Consider the following 15,908-nt stretch of genomic DNA (forward strand, 5'->3'; position numbering starts at 1 on the left):
AAAGCAGAAATTAAAATTTCATATAATTGGTTGATTTTTTTTCCATCCCTAAGCCATGCCTAATTTTCACAAAAGTCAACATTTTTCTTGATGATTAAAAAAATATCTGTAATGCAACATATTGATTAATTAATAAAGTTCTATTTCCCCTAAACTCTGATGGAAGAGAGATGGATGGAGCTGGGATAATAAGATATTTTGGGCTCTCTCAACCATTGTACATGTTCATTCATCTCTTCTGAATGAATATCTTTGAGGTTGAGTGGACCTTGTTTCAGCATCTGTAGTTTTTACAGTATCACTGAACATTTTTTTCCCCTGAAGTAATTTTCACTGATGTGTGTAAAAGCCTTCAATGTGTTTTTAAAGTTACACTGAATCAGCAAAATTATATATATTTTTATATTTTATTTTTTTCAGTTTTAAAATAAAATCCCCCAAACATAACCTCTCAAACCCTCTGATATGTCTCTGGTCTACTGTGCTTTACACCTCAAATAAATTAATTCAATTTAATTATTCAACTCAGGTGATTTCTTTCTTTGAAAGCGAAAACTAAAGCAAAACTCTTCTGTTTAAGCTCCTGGCTGCAGCTCTGCAGCTCTTATAAATAGATGTACAGACAGAAAAGTGACATAGAAGTTTTAAAATGAGGAATTATTTCACAAATGTCAAGTAAGTTAAATCTTTAAGGTCACAAGTCACAGTCAATGTTTCCAAACAAAATGGAAGAGCTTTAATTGTAAGCTGGGAAGACATTTCTTTGATTTGAAGTATAACAAATATAAATGAAGTCTGAAAGAATGCAAACATGAACAGATAACTTACTTAACAGTAAGAGTGAAGGGATTGTCTCATGTTGAAGCTTAAAGCTGCCTGTTGCTACATGAATTAACATCCATCCTTTTGGAAAGAGTAAAGCAGTCAGTGAGAAGGAGTGGAGTCTATGTTTTATGTCACACAGGACCTGAGAGGGTGACATTCACCCCAAATGTCCCAGAGCTTTGCTCTGTTTTCCTGTTCATGATATCCTGTATGGTAGAGATGGGTAATGATTCGCTCTTGTCCCTCCGAGGGGCCTGAAGCAAGTCCACCACTGCACAGCTGGGCTTTGGACGCCTGCGTCTTAATGCCCGTTTCTCTGACCGGGTCTTGGGTGGAGGGAGCCCATCACAGATTCGAGTACAAGCTGTGGTGATTCCACAGAAGGAAGGGTCATCTGAATGGGAAGATCCCTCCGAGCTGCCCTCTGACGGAGAGTCTCTGAAGATAGGTTGAAGTAACCGTTTTGTAAGGGCTGTAGGTTTTGTGGTGACAGGCACACCGTTACACACAACAGCTCCATTACACAGTTCTGGAGCAGCATGAAAAGAGGGTGTCAGAGTCTCCACTTTCTCAATGGGTTTTATCTTACGCCGTCTTTTCTGTGTGGGGAAAGTTTTGGTAGAAAGAACAAGAGGGAGACAAAGGCCCATTTAATCATGTGAATCAGTTCCTACCAGTATGTCATATTACATTTTACATTCATACTCTGCAGTGCAATAAGTTCATCGTAACACACCTTTCTGTTGGCTGGACAAAGACTCTGTGTCTCCTCTGAGTGCAGCATTTCTGGGTCTGTGAGGCAAAGAATGATGTTAATTTCTACCAACATTTCTACAATGTCTACCAGTAAAAAGAATGGTTCAACACTGGATTAATGAGCCATTATTAAAAAAATATGAAAAAAGAAAGAATTCCAAACAGATGGCAGTAAACCTGTACCTTCAGTGGTGGCTAACTGGAATGACTCAGAGTGGATGAGTGGATAGGACGCACTCCTCTTCAAGCCAGTATCATCACAGGAAGAGAACTGCCTATTAAGCAAACAGTAATGGTTGAGAGAAAAGACTGCATGTGGCACTTTTATTACGACATGAGTCACGGCTGTGTGATCTCTTAAGAGTCCAGCAGCGATGTTCTTGATGAATAATTATATCAATGAAGTGGCTTAATGAGTAGAAGCCATTCACAGTGCCGTAAGAGCCCATTTACAGGTGACACGAAGTGCTTTTCCAAATCTAGCCTCTCAATTTCAACTTTTTCTTAGTCCTCATATTTTTTAAAACACATCTTCCCCCGTTTTACCTTTCACTCTGCTGAGTCTGGTTATAAAGATGTAAATGATAAAATGACACAGTGCACTTGTTTATGGTACCTTTCAGGGCAGCAGTAGGAGTAGCTCTTGGGTATGGGTGGCTCTGGTTCTGTGGTTGGAGGCAGGGTGGAGATGCGGCAGCGGTTAGCAAACAGCAGCAGGCCGAGGCACAGGCACAACACCAGAGACAGCAGCAAGTAGTTCTGCCTGTCTGACACCTATGAGAGAGACCATTGGTTACATCACTAGCAAAAAAAAACTGATAATGTCTGATGTGCCAAAAAACCCCAAAGAAGAACAGTGAAGAAAATAGGAGATAATTAACGTATATACACATTCAGACATGTATTTAAGAAGTTGATGAAGTATTAACACGTTCTTTAGCTTTTAAGATGTTTCTAGGACTACAAATCAGGATCTAGTGACCAAAAGTACTAGTATATCCTCATGACTTGATCCTGCACAAGACCAAATGTACTCTAGCTGGGGGAAAAAAAAAAACAGATTACAAATGAAGGCTTTATGTCTACCTCATTTTGCAGCTGACTGACTTTGACAGACAGGTTGAGAACCAGCTGAGTCACATTCTCCAGCTGACCTTGTAACAAGTGAATGGACTCCGTCTGACGCTGGTCCTAAAAGAGGAAAAAAGGACAGAAAATGAAGCGACCAACCGCACAGGATCACATCCATGTTTGTTAATTGAAAAGTAGAATACATTTGAAACAAACTGTTGATTTCTATAGAATTTACTTGGAAAGGTCAAAGCTCAAATTCATGGCAAAGTTGCATTCATTACTATGACTGAATAAGGTTTTGGGACAACAATCTCTAACTCTTCCTTTGCTCACCTGCTCCTCTGCGATTCTGGAGGTGTTCTGGAGTTTAATGATGGTTTTGTTGAAAGCCTTCTGCATCTCCTCCATCTGCTTTCGATACCTTGAATTTAAAGACAGAAAAAATAAGACATTTCAGTTTATATTCAACTGCATAAAAATGTCTTATTGCTGTTTTATGCGTCCCTGTGCTTCACCTCTGGCTAAGCTGCTCCAGGTAGCGTCCGCTCAGTGACATGTTCATCTCCAGGGCCTTGATGCGGTTGTTGAGCCGCATGAAGACGGACTCCTTCTGGCTGGAGCCGTGCACCGGATTACCGTTCTGTTCTGTGCCATTCGGCGGGTCAGCGTAGATGTCTGAGAGGGAGGGTGAGGTGGGTAAGGAAGGGGAAGATGAAGTAGAGATGTCTTCTCCCAGATCTTCTGTGATGACCGCCTGGCCGCCAGAGGGCTCCACTTCTGTGACTATGTCGGGAGGCGGGTGGGTTAACTCAGTGGGACCGGTGCCACTTTCAGGAACAGCAGGTGGGTCAGAGTGTTGTTCTAAATGAGGAGCAGCATTGGGATGGGGGACTTGAGATTGATCCGTCACATCTGCGGTTTGGTCGGGGGAGCTTATCGTCGGCTGAGAAGCATCAACGTGAGGCTTCTCTTCTGTTGGTGCCGCTGGAGAATCGTCTACTGCGGCATTGATGCTGGGTTGTGCATTGTTAGAGCTGCTGAGAGAGGCTGAAGTCTCCAGTTGATTCTCTTCAACCAGCATCTCCTGGCTCTTTTCTGGCCTCGGCTGCTTCGCTGGTTCATCAGTAGAAAGCTGCGGCGTCTCCACAATAGGGGAGGGTTTGGCAGAGGATGAATCGGTGACACTGGGTTTGGGGAGGGTCGAGGTTTGACTGGGCTCCAGCTGAGTAGGCTCGGACATGGACTCTTTATGAGACTCAACTGTGTCCCCCGGAGGCTCTGGTGTTTCTGATGGGCTGGCACCTTTCTCTGGCTCCTGCTCAGAAGATTGTTCTTTGTCATGGAGGTGATGTACCTCACTGTGGTCCTGCGTGGGTTTGGGGCAGGCAGAGGGGGTCAGGAGTAAGGGGGGGGAGTGCCCATTCGGCATTTGGATGGGAGAAATTGTTTGCTTTCCATCCTTTCTTTGGCATTTTCTGACCAGCTGGGCTGAACATTGCTGCTGGATATACTCCTGGAGGGAAGCTGTGCAAGAGCAAGAGGAGGATAAAGGAAGTACACAGTAGTCGAGACTTTCTTGTTGTCGCTCATGAAGATCTTTTTTCTCCCTTTCTTCATCCAACTCTTCCTCTTTATCTAAAAGGATGATTGTAGAGCCAATAGGTTCCTCCTCATCTTTTTCTAGAGGAGTGATTATTTTTTCCTCCACTGGGGGGAGCTCTTGTTTGCTAGTATCAGTGACAGACTGATCTGGCACAGCAGTCTCTGAGGAGGAGTCTGCACTTTCATGGGTATCAGAGTCTGGTGAAATCTCCACCTCTTCAGATTCTGGACTAGAAAGAGAAAAGAACATGATAGTGTACATTAAATATAGCAAAGGAGGAACACAGATAAGCCATGAAGGAAAAATAGAGACCAAATTAGCTTTAGTTTGTAGGTTTGTCTAATATTAGGTTCCTCATATCAAAGGAAAAACAAAAATTATACTTAAAAGCATTTTGAACACAGTATAAATCCATTTAAATCTGTCAATAATATCAAATCATTCTATCTACTCTGAAATGACACAATTAATATTTGCTAATGGTCACATTTATGAATAGGTGACAAACATGCACTTACGCTGGAGTAAGGTCTGTAGTAGTAGTAGTAGTTTGACTGGTAGTTTCAAGCTGAGATGATGGTTCAGTCATGTTTGCTTCCTGGGATGAAAGGTTGCCTTCAAAACACGAATAAGAAATATTAAGAAATGAATGGCTCCGCAGATTATCATAATCTAGAAGGTCAGCAGCACCATATCATTAACATGTTAACAAAACATGTTTTACAGTGTTTTAGCCTTACCTTGCATCTCTGGGCCTCCGCCAAGAACATTGACAGCAATGTTATTGACCATGTTCAAAATGACATCTGAAGAGAAAAAATACCAGAGTAATATGTTAATGCAGTATTCCAGGTTTGAGATCATTGTAGTAGAACTCAATTTTTGATATATTTACCCTTTGCTGATCCAATCAGATTCTTGGAATACTTGACTTCTCCAGGTGTGTATCCAGGAGGATAATCTGTAGGGAGCAGACATTAGCACAAAGCATTTCTATTTATGCAGTAATTCACATCAGCCTCATATAAACACAGAATATTTAAAGAAACTAACAGAAGACACAATGATCAACTTTAGTCTTGGTGCAACAAATGTAAAAAATAACATGCATACACAGATTCATGGAATAATCTGATAAAAAAATTACACAGAGTAAATGAAAATAGGTGCACTCTGTTTGATTTATATGTTGTAATGCTGCAACAAGTGGAGAGAAACACATATTTGTATTGTAGCTGTTATATATATATATATATGATGTTCTTAGTTCTAACCCAAGTCGTCGTCCTGATCATCTGGTCTTTCAGAGGGATCAGCAATCTCCTCGTACTCTTCCACCATGCTTGTGCCAAACACCCTGGCAAAAAAAAATTTAAAAATCAAAATCATTCCATAATCATGCTCATATAACAGTGAAATCTAATCCATCTTATCCAATGGTTTATTCTCAAGTCTGTAACAGCGTGTAGAGGACAGATAGAGCTACATTAAAAGCATGCAACACACACAGCCATATAGAAAAGTCAGGCAATAGTTAGTCCTGTGTCACGCTAGTCTTTGATATATCAGATCTGACATAAACCCCATGATTCATATGAAATCACATGCACCATTTAGTTTAGTTTCACCTTAAAATAAATATTATGTGATGTATGTGTTGGTTTCAACAGTTTCTGCCACCTCTGTGCACAGTGCCCTAATTTAACTCTGCAGCACAGCTGCTAAAATATGCATTAGGTCCCTTTGCTCCCATCAGGCTTGCAGTAAAGCAGTGTGGCTGAGCTGAATCCCCATGACAACATATGCCAAATATTACATAATATCACTTGACACCATCTAGAGCTGATGCAGTATGCAACAAGTATTAATCTGGAAAGCAAAGGCCAACTAGTCTAATTACAGTTAATTAAAAATACAAGAATGTATAATCAAGTAAGACATAGTGTAAATAATTAAAAATACAAATATAAAGACCATGAAACACACATGGCACTAGCTACATTTTTCCTTTACTTTCATGTTCACTTCCTTCTTAAACAACTCAATATGTTATGAAAGCTCCATTGCCTGAATATTACATACCTTATGAGACTGAGGGGACAGAAATGTTCAGAGCCAAAGTGAGAGACCAGCTCCACCTAGAACAAGATGTGAAAATGATTGAGACATTATAATGGAAATGTGCAGTGGATTATACCACACGCCACTCAACAATCTCAGCAGTGCTTATATTATTTACAAACTGCAAAGCCATGATTTTGTTTTATTGTATAATCAACTTAACAAGTTAAAATGAAATGAGTGCTAGTGAGTTACTGTGCGAGTAGATCTAAGAGAAACATCTGTGTATTCAGCAGGTTAGATCATTTAAAGCTGCAGTGCGGGACTTTCATCTCCCCCTTTTGGCAGTGAGAGTAATTACAAAAACACTGTCAATGTAGCCGTATCGTGCTTTGTCACTGAAGTGGCTGTATAAAAGTGGATATATTGTTTTGAGTATTACACAACCCCTTCAAAATGATTTGTTTCATGTCAGGATATGATCCGTACAGTCCAATAACACAGAGCTAAGCGCCTCTGTGCATTCTAACAGCCAGAGCAGGAATGTGCTGCCCAACATAAGATTTAGTGAAATACAGAGAAATTTAACTAGTGGTGATCAGCATTGTAACTCTTTTGGTAAGGGTTTCAATGCAATGGACGTTCATTTACATGTAAAAGTTCCGCACTGCAGGTAACATAGTATGCTTGATTATTGGAATGCCAGCTTGTGGGTTTTTACTTCATGGGTTTAAAATGTTCATTCTGTGTGATATGAATGTTTTCAGAGTAGTAAGAACGGGCGGGTTAGCAGCAGTTAGATTTGATTATGTTTGAAGTTTATCACTCCACACGTAGAAAGACAAAACAGATTCCCCTTCGTGTTTACTATTCAATTCACTCCACCACAGACCTCTACAAGGAAAAACAGGCTAACCTTTATGTACTTGGTGAACATCTGAAGCAAGAGAAACAGAAGAAAAGAGAAAAAAATTAAAGAGGTTTATACATGCATTCACACAGGATCAAAGAGAGAAAGTTGGTTTTATCTGAATCATGTCAGAAGACAAACCAGGACTGAAAATTCTATTAAAACGGTCTCTGCTTTGAGGATTTTACTGGTGCTAAAATAATTTACTTTTAGTTTCCTGCATAACTTACTTTAAGGAACCAAAACTGTTTGACCTTCTACAATACAGTCTTATAATAGTCATGACACAAACTACACCTTGTGACTGATAAAAGAGGGAACAAAATAAAGGTGAAGGAACCAAAACTTTCACTTTAAAGACATTCAGACCAAAGTGAACAGAAACAGCTGTGCTTTGGTGTAATTACTAAATTCTCACCTGTGCTGAGAGATTATACTGATTGCTCAGTACTACATTAACAGAGTGTAATTAGAAAAAAACATGAATGATTAAAATGTTCACCTTCACATATTTAGCATAAAGATGTTCATCCAATGGGAAGCTCTGGACTGTGCGTTCATCCCGGCCGTGAAAGGTTCCCAGCTTTAGCCACTTGTTTGTTGGGTATCTGCAGGAGTAGATTTATGTAACACAGTCAGGTAAGTGGCCCAGATGTTTGTCAGTAGATGATTACTGTTTGGTATCAGTGGAGGTTATAATCAAGGCCTTTAGTAAGCTGCTAATAGAAATTGTTTAACCTGTATAAAATATCATAGCTGTACGTACCGATCGCTGATGGAGACAAGAAAGTCTTTCGGAGTTGAAGAGAAGAGCTCAAAGTTAGCAATGTCTAACTGCTTCAGCTGGATGGGCTCACAGAGCTCAATGATGAACCTGAGAGAAAGAAAATAAAGACAATTCAGTTAGGTTGGGGACAAAAAGAAAAGTTTCAGGTTGTGAAAGAAAACCAGATATTTAAGCATACTACATACCAGATTTTATTACTACATGGGTTTAGCATGTACATGTCCATATTCTCCTTCAATATAGCCGATGTGCTCTGTATGGAACAAAGTAAGAAGTCAATATCAGCTTGTATTTGTCATGATGTCAACAACTCACAGCTTTAGTGTCATGTATACCTTGGCCTCTGGATTAGAACCAAGGATCTTGGCTCCACACTCCACTGAGGCATAGTTATTGAAATTCTTCTGGACTTTCTTCACCGTATGAGGAGCTCCATTGTTAGAGGTATGAGTAGAAAGAGCTATGGGGAAAAAATGTACAAAGAATTAAGAGGAAAGCTTAAAATTCACCCTACATTCCTGTAGTTTGAGGTGAAATAAGAATCATTTCATACATACACAAAACTTAATGAGCAGAAAATTAAAATATCATCTTACTTTTCTCTTTCTCCACTTCCATCATTTTCCGCTTCCACTCATCAAATGTGGGAATGTCCTCGGGGTCTTTGCTGCTCACGCTGGAATCTGTGTCTGTGGTGACAGGGGAGCTCCGGTCCTGTCAAAGATAATGAGAAAATGAGAGCTAGGACACCTCCTTTGGTAGTCCAGAGGTAAGAGAAGAAAATAGTTCACATGGTATCCACGTTCCTTACTTCTTTTTTTACTTCTTTTTTTTCTTTTAGCGTCTGTGATGTGTTAGCCTCCAGATGTTGCGTGCCGTGACCAGCTGGAGAACTCAGAGAAGGGTCAGTGTGGGTTTTAGTACCTGCAGTGTGAGCATTGGAGGTGTTCTCCAGAACTATTGGAGGACTGATAAGGGAACAGAAAAAACATTGTGATCTTTTTAGAAGGGGGTCAGAGTTACACTCGTCTTAAAGATTGCATTGAACTGATATTATATCTACGTAACTGATGTATTTGCTAATATGATAACAATGCATGAGAACATTTATTTTTATATATAGCTTGTAAAATGGGGCACAGAAGTACCAGTTCCCACCTATTATTTTCATATGGGTTGGCTTCCTCTTCTTCACAGTCAGTAGGAGGCAGGTCAGAGGCAGCGATCTCAGGTGCAGTTACATCAGATGCTTCATCTGTGACACTACAAATTTACAGGGAAGCACCCAAGAAAACAGAAACATTTTAACAGAAACAGTGCTGTTAAACTCATAGTAAGCAATGTACAATCTGAAACACCATTTTTTCAGATTATTTGAACTAGCTGTAATAAAATGAAAGATAATCTTAAATGATCTTTCAGGAAATAATGGCTTGCCTGGTGGGGATGTGGTCCTGAGGGTCAGGGATGTAAGGTGCAGACTTGTCTTCAAACTCAACAGCAGAAACTGGGTCAGGGTTAGAGGATGGGAGCAGGAGGGCTGATTCTTGGTCTTGATTGATGGATGCATCGATAATCAGATTTTCTGAGCCCTGTTCAGGTTCTGGCTCAGGTTGTGAAAGTCCTTTGGCTGCTTCCAACTGCACCTGGACTGTGGTCTCATCCACTTCAAAGGCCTGAAAAATGAACAGCGAGATATTTGAGCTGTCAAGGGAAATGTTCAAATGCTCAGCACATTAGCCAGAGTTCAACTGATCAACTAAAACACTTAAAAGCTTCTAATGTTCAGGAATGATCAATACAAGAAATGGATGCCACAATGCACGTGATTGTTTATCCATGTTTGAAACTGTCCTACTTCTCAGGAGGCAACCAAATTGTAAAAAGAGGTCTTTGAAAATCATAACGCGAGTGTATTAAGTGTTCTACCTCAGAGTTATTTGATTTTCAGACATTGGGGGTTGTCTTGGTGGCAGGTAGACAGATGGACCATATCTAAATTTTGATCTACTTAAATGTAACCAAAGACAAAATGTAATTTCCATACATGCAGTTGTCAAGTTTCAAACTAATCTCCACTTTACCTCTGAATATTGGTCTTTTTTGTCCACTTCCTGTAGTGTCTGTTCTTCTTTTTGCTGTTCATCCTCTATAAACAGCTCACTTTCAGATGGGGGATGGGTATGTAAAACCAGGCCCTCTTCAACCTGGAGAAAACACACACACACACACACACACACACACACACATTATTGACACCATGAGGGTTTTTTCTATCTTAAATGTTAATGTACTGCTCTGCAAGTAGTGTTTTATTTGAATGGGTTTGTATAAGACTGACATGACATCTGTCATGAACATGAAGGAATCATTGACTGTAAGTGTCACTCCAACTGCCAATTATGTAACTTTTTAAAAATAATGTTACTGATATATATCTAGCATGGCAGCAAGTGTGGTCAAATAAGCAAAGACATGTATAATGAAGTCAGTGTTCACGAGTGTTCTCACAGTAGCTGAAAAAACTGGATGATGTGGTAAATTACAGTATTATACAGTAGATGTTACCTTGTGATGAAGAGTGCTTTCTCCTGACTCTTCCTCCGGACTGATGTCCTGTGAGGACACAGGCTTTTGGGCCTCCGGGTCTGATTCTGGGAAACTAACATAACAACTTGGGTACCTACGGGACAAAGAGGACAACAATTAGTGTCATAAAAACACTGAGTCATTTAGTCTGAATATGTGTCCATTTATGATGCTTTAAGAAAAAACATCCTGGCATCGGTGGAAGCAGGAAGTATCAGAGTATTGATAGACTCTGCAGTCAAGCACTCTAAACATTTTAATTGACTGCAGTGAGTCACACACAGAGAAAGCTGCAGCCTAGTGTCACAGTGTGACACAGTGAGGACGTCAGGTGGCCTGTAAACCCAACGTGGACGATTTATCTTATCTGTATACAGAGCCAGAGAAGAGACACGCCTCAAAGAAGTGTTGCATTGCTCAACTTGACTGGAGACTATGGAAATATTGTTTCTGTTGTCTATTGTGAAACCTGGTGTGTTTATCCTTGTTTAGAGCAAGAGGACAGTATTTAGGAGAGTGAGAATAAACAATGGATGACATTATTTTACTTCAGTGAGACTTTCTTCTATACTTTATGTAATTATTACTGCTATGTGGATATTAAAACACTATACTAAAATACTAAGAGCACAGTTCCGCTGGTGACACTGTGACAGAAATAGTGGTCAGGGTCACAGTGACCGCTCACACTCCTGGCCGGAGAACAATGATAATGAGCAGCGTCACTGCTTTAAATACAGTAACTGCATTAATAATGTCACGTTCCTGTGGGGGAACAGGTCTTCCTGCTCCAGTCTCAAAGGCCACCCTACAACAACAACTATACCTTGTCAACAACGAAGGCCATTATCTGGTTTCCATTCAAGATTCCAGGTCAAGGACTTTGCTTGGTCGGTGGGCTGGCTGTTGTTGATCTGACTTGAGAGGCTAGACTAGTTGTTAAAGTATGTTAAAGCCAACAACAACGCAACAACTCTGTTTTCTAATTGAAAGCCAGCAGCCATACTGCAACTCCCAAAGGAGCTAAAGTGGTGTTAAGGCATGGCTCTCTAAATAATTAACTAATTGGTTACAGACAAAGACTTAAAGCAGTAGACTTTACATACTAAATGGTTGCAAATGCTTAATTGTGAAACAGTTTGATTTGCAAGATTGCATGTTTTTGTTTTATAAATATGGGATGTTTCTGGACACATTCCTCACGATGAAAAGGATATTTGTTTCAGTCCAGTATGTATGGATGTAATGTTAAAGGGATCACAGACACTATGAACTCTCACAAAGCAGGCTGGAGATGAAAGAGTGAGCTGGCCACTACGCCACTTATCAAACAGGTAAACACGTTTCCCACAAGTGCAAAGATCAAGTGAATGTGTCCGGTCGCAGTCCAGCTGTCCTTGAGACACACCTCTGACTGACACGTGATGGTCTTTCAACTTGTTAATGCCACATGCCTCACTGCAATTATGACTTCATACACTGAAATGACTCATCAGGGGAGGAACAAATAATCAACACTGCAATCTATTGTATCATGATGCAATCTCTAAATATTTGAATACTCCAACATGCCAACAGCATATTACAGAATCACATGTGGGGATTTTCTTTATATTGTGGACAATATATTGCAATAATATTACATTATGATAACTTAGCTTTTGATTTCCTTTATATATGACTAGACAATACAGAAAAAATGTTCTATCGCAATGTATTTTATTTAGTATTGTATTGTGTTGTTGATGGATAAAATAATCAAATGGGAGAGTTGTTTTTGTCTAATCTGGCAATCGAAATACTTCATTACATTGATGTTAAAATTACACACAAATCCAATATTGCCCTTAAAACAAATCAGGCTCATTGATTTGTATGACTTCCTAAAACAATCTACTAAACTTAGCTGTATAAGTGATAGCTTCCACAGTGTGACATGTATGGTAAAATCTTAACTAGTCTAGACTTTAGACTGTAAACAAATACATATTGTTTCACCACATGACAACAAACTCTATGTAAGTGCAACTGTTTATCAAAAGTCAGTCTATATCAGGTTCATTCTTTCGCTAACATCCGATACACTTTCTCTCTCACAGCAAACATGTTGACTTGTCCTGGCAGGAAAAGCACAGGTGTGATTAACAGCATTAATTAAGGCTCAGTGACTCCATTAAATATGGAGTCTTGTTGTTATTAATCATACCTGGGTTTTATTTCCTGCTCTGACACGCCTGAATGCTGTGTAAATCTATACTAGAAGAGGGCATATTTACATTTTACTTACTGTACCAACAGTAGAGATGACAAGACATCACAAGGTCAAAAGCACTATCACTCACAGCTTCACTTGTGAGAGTTAAATCATCATGTTGGTAAATGTAGGCCAGGTTGACACCAACCAACACGGATCTTAATACCACATTACATCACATCCCTCCTCTCTCTCTATGTGGAGTACAGTAGTCAGTGCGTGTTATGTTTAGTTCCTCTCCTCTAACATCATAGCTATATAGACCGCAATCATCCCACATAATCTCGCTCCCTGTTGGATTTAGTATGTTCTGTCAGATTTAGAGAGACTCAACAACATCCAGCTTTCCAGACCACTGACGTGACTGACGTGAGAGGCCTGTAATCCTGTCAAGAGCTGATGAACCAAAGCTGTGTAATGTTGGTCATAGCGTTAGCTCAGTGACAGGAATCTGATATTGGCCACAAGTCTTATGGCGCCTTTAACCGGGTGTCTTCTATAAATGTTATGCGACACTTATACTATATTTACATGACATATATTTATGTCGTTGATATAAACGTCGAGCAGCTCACTGAACTTATGACGTTACAATTTTTCCAAATCATAAATAGCAGTGGTGGTAACACATTATGAAGTGGCGGATACGTGTAATGTAGACACAACGTGTTTATCAATGTGCTGTCAGCAAGCCAAGCTGACTTGTAACGTTGACAACAAGTCAGAAATCAGCCAGGTGCCACATCACAACATAGCTAGCTGACTAGCGTTAGCTGTGTTACTAGCTTTAGTTAACGTTAGTCAGACACTTGTTACTTTTCACACTTATTGTCTCGCAATGGAATAACAGCAGCCTGCTTAAGCGGAACAAATTGAACTAACTTACCAACAGACTACAGCAACACATAGCCACACTGACACAACTCGTCGTAACAGAGGTGTCATCTTCATCCCTCTCCTACCGGGACAGACATTCTTGCCGTGCTCGGAAATACAGCTATATCCCTCCAGCTGGACGTCTTTTTAGCCGAGTAAATAAGAGCATAAATGTAGGCGCCGTTTCCTGTTCACTTAAGCTAACGTTAGCTATTTCACTGGTAAACTGTGATGCTGTCACCCACACAACCTGCTGCTTACTGTCACTCAGTGTCAGCGCTCAGCCGGCCAATAGAAATGCACAGAGGTTGTTGCGCAGTTCAAACGGAGCTGGCGTTGAGGACGTGGGCTCGTTTTGTATCCTCGGATTGCCCGAGCGGGTGGTGCTTCTGCAGTTGCGCTAATTGAACATGGTTATCGTATAGATTCCTGCCGTTGTGTGCTGTCTAATTAATATTAAATACGTTTTATGTTGACGAAATAATCCCACAGTTGACATGATACGCAAATCATCGATCATGTGACGTTTTGTTGGTGATTACCTACAGTCTATGGTGCTTACATGGAAGCCGCGGTAACAGCTGATACAAAACAGGGTAACCCTACGAAAAGCCTAAAAAATTTCAAATGTTTGAATTTCATAAACTGAAACATTAATACTTTATTACATTTTATACGTTTTAAAATACAGTGTGCACTTTCTGTTACGATTTGTAATACAAAAACAGTTCAAGTAATGAGAATACATTTTAAAACGACACAAATTGTGCAAAACGAAGCGTTGTTTAAAAAAAATGGACAAAAGACGACCATAATTGCAATAGATGCTTCAATATAACCGTCAAGTCCTTTAGTAATTTGGGACTGTCCTTGTTCATTTTTCAGTATCCTGCCACACATGGCTATTGACTGTATATTGCACATGCCACATATATTATGGTCACTAGAGGGAGTCAGTTACTTAAATCTGCAGCATACTTACATCACCTTGGTGCCATGTGGGTGAGGCAGAAACACTTCAGGAGTTAGGAGCCTGCAAAGATCTCTCTATAGGACTGAGAGTTGTGCCAAGTGAGCGGTAATAGTGCACAGATATAGTTTGCCAGATGACATATACAGTAGGCTATAAAATGTATGTATCTGTATCTGTATTTTTTGGAAATGAAAAATCAATGGGTGTTCCCTATAAGGTTGGTTTCACTCAATACATTAAAAGCATGACCATAAAATACAAAGTCTGGCATTTCCTATCCCATTATAGTATGTCTTTGAAATCAAAAGGATTTGATTCGCTCAGAAAAGTGATGAGTGAGAAAAAAACATGAGAAAGTTCCAGCATTTCAAAAATGCCAGTATAGGTTTGTCAAATTACTGAAATATCTTCACCAACCAAGCTTTGAACATCTGGTTTAGTTGTGCAGAAGTCGCTCAGGCCTCTGCTGCCACCATGTGGGTGCTATTGAAACTTGGCTTTGATTCCTTAATCATGTTGGTTGAATGTTTGTGCAGAATGAGACTAAAGGCTGTTTTCACATTCACCTGTAGAAACGCTTTGAAACGTTTGTAGTTTGGAGGCAATTGTGGTTCAGTATGCATGGTTTTCAATTAGTTAGAAGGAGTAAATGCAATTTCAAGAATTTCTAACTCTGTAATTGAACTTTAAACCACTTTACTGCTGAACAAAACATCAAGTGATTGTCTTAAAACATGTCTGGAGGGAAACTTTTTTTTTCATAGTCGACAGTAGTTTAGCAGAAGATTTATATTTATTTGTATTAAAGCTATGAAACAATGACACACTTCTGTTAGTGTAATAAAGCTTCATTACATCAAATTCAATTATTATGAATGAATCAATAAAAAGTGTTGGTTTCAGACAAAGGATGGTAAATGGAGAATTGGAATACCCTCTGTACATAAGAGTTTTAGAGTTTATCATTGAGATATTTCGAAATTCTGCATTTTAACAAAAGGAGTGTGTAAAAAAAGAGTCTTAGTTGAGTCTTCTCAAATAAGGGATACCGGTTGTGCTTTATGTGTACACATGTGGAAAATGTATTGTGACATATTTTGGCCAAAGGAATGTCCCACAGAACAAAAAATACCCTCATAATAATAATAATAATAATAACAATAATGTGTATACACTTGTTCATAGTATCTGGACTCAATA

At 39.5% G+C, this 15,908-nt stretch overlaps 1 protein-coding gene across 1 annotated transcript; it reads right to left on the reverse strand.

Moving 5' to 3' along the window:
• Nucleotides 1-399: 399 nt before the first annotated feature.
• LOC128368544 (SUN domain-containing ossification factor-like) lies at nucleotides 400-13,980 on the reverse strand. The gene is made up of 24 exons (XM_053329387.1): nucleotides 13,746-13,980; nucleotides 10,585-10,699; nucleotides 10,101-10,223; nucleotides 9,454-9,692; nucleotides 9,175-9,279; nucleotides 8,828-8,984; nucleotides 8,613-8,730; nucleotides 8,352-8,476; nucleotides 8,202-8,269; nucleotides 7,996-8,103; nucleotides 7,732-7,837; nucleotides 7,236-7,256; nucleotides 6,341-6,396; nucleotides 5,533-5,615; nucleotides 5,154-5,219; nucleotides 4,999-5,064; nucleotides 4,777-4,873; nucleotides 3,171-4,487; nucleotides 2,989-3,076; nucleotides 2,668-2,772; nucleotides 2,198-2,355; nucleotides 1,765-1,856; nucleotides 1,562-1,617; nucleotides 400-1,424 (listed from the first exon to the last, which is right to left on the reverse strand). The coding sequence occupies exons 1-24, from the start codon at nucleotides 13,808-13,810 to the stop codon at nucleotides 957-959; spliced, it is 4,002 nt and encodes a 1,333-aa protein (XP_053185362.1). The 5' UTR covers nucleotides 13,811-13,980; the 3' UTR covers nucleotides 400-956.
• Between the last annotated feature and the right edge of the window lie 1,928 nt (nucleotides 13,981-15,908).

This window comes from Scomber japonicus, chromosome 12, assembly GCF_027409825.1.
Source record: "Scomber japonicus isolate fScoJap1 chromosome 12, fScoJap1.pri, whole genome shotgun sequence".
Lineage (NCBI taxonomy): Eukaryota > Metazoa > Chordata > Actinopteri > Scombriformes > Scombridae > Scomber > Scomber japonicus.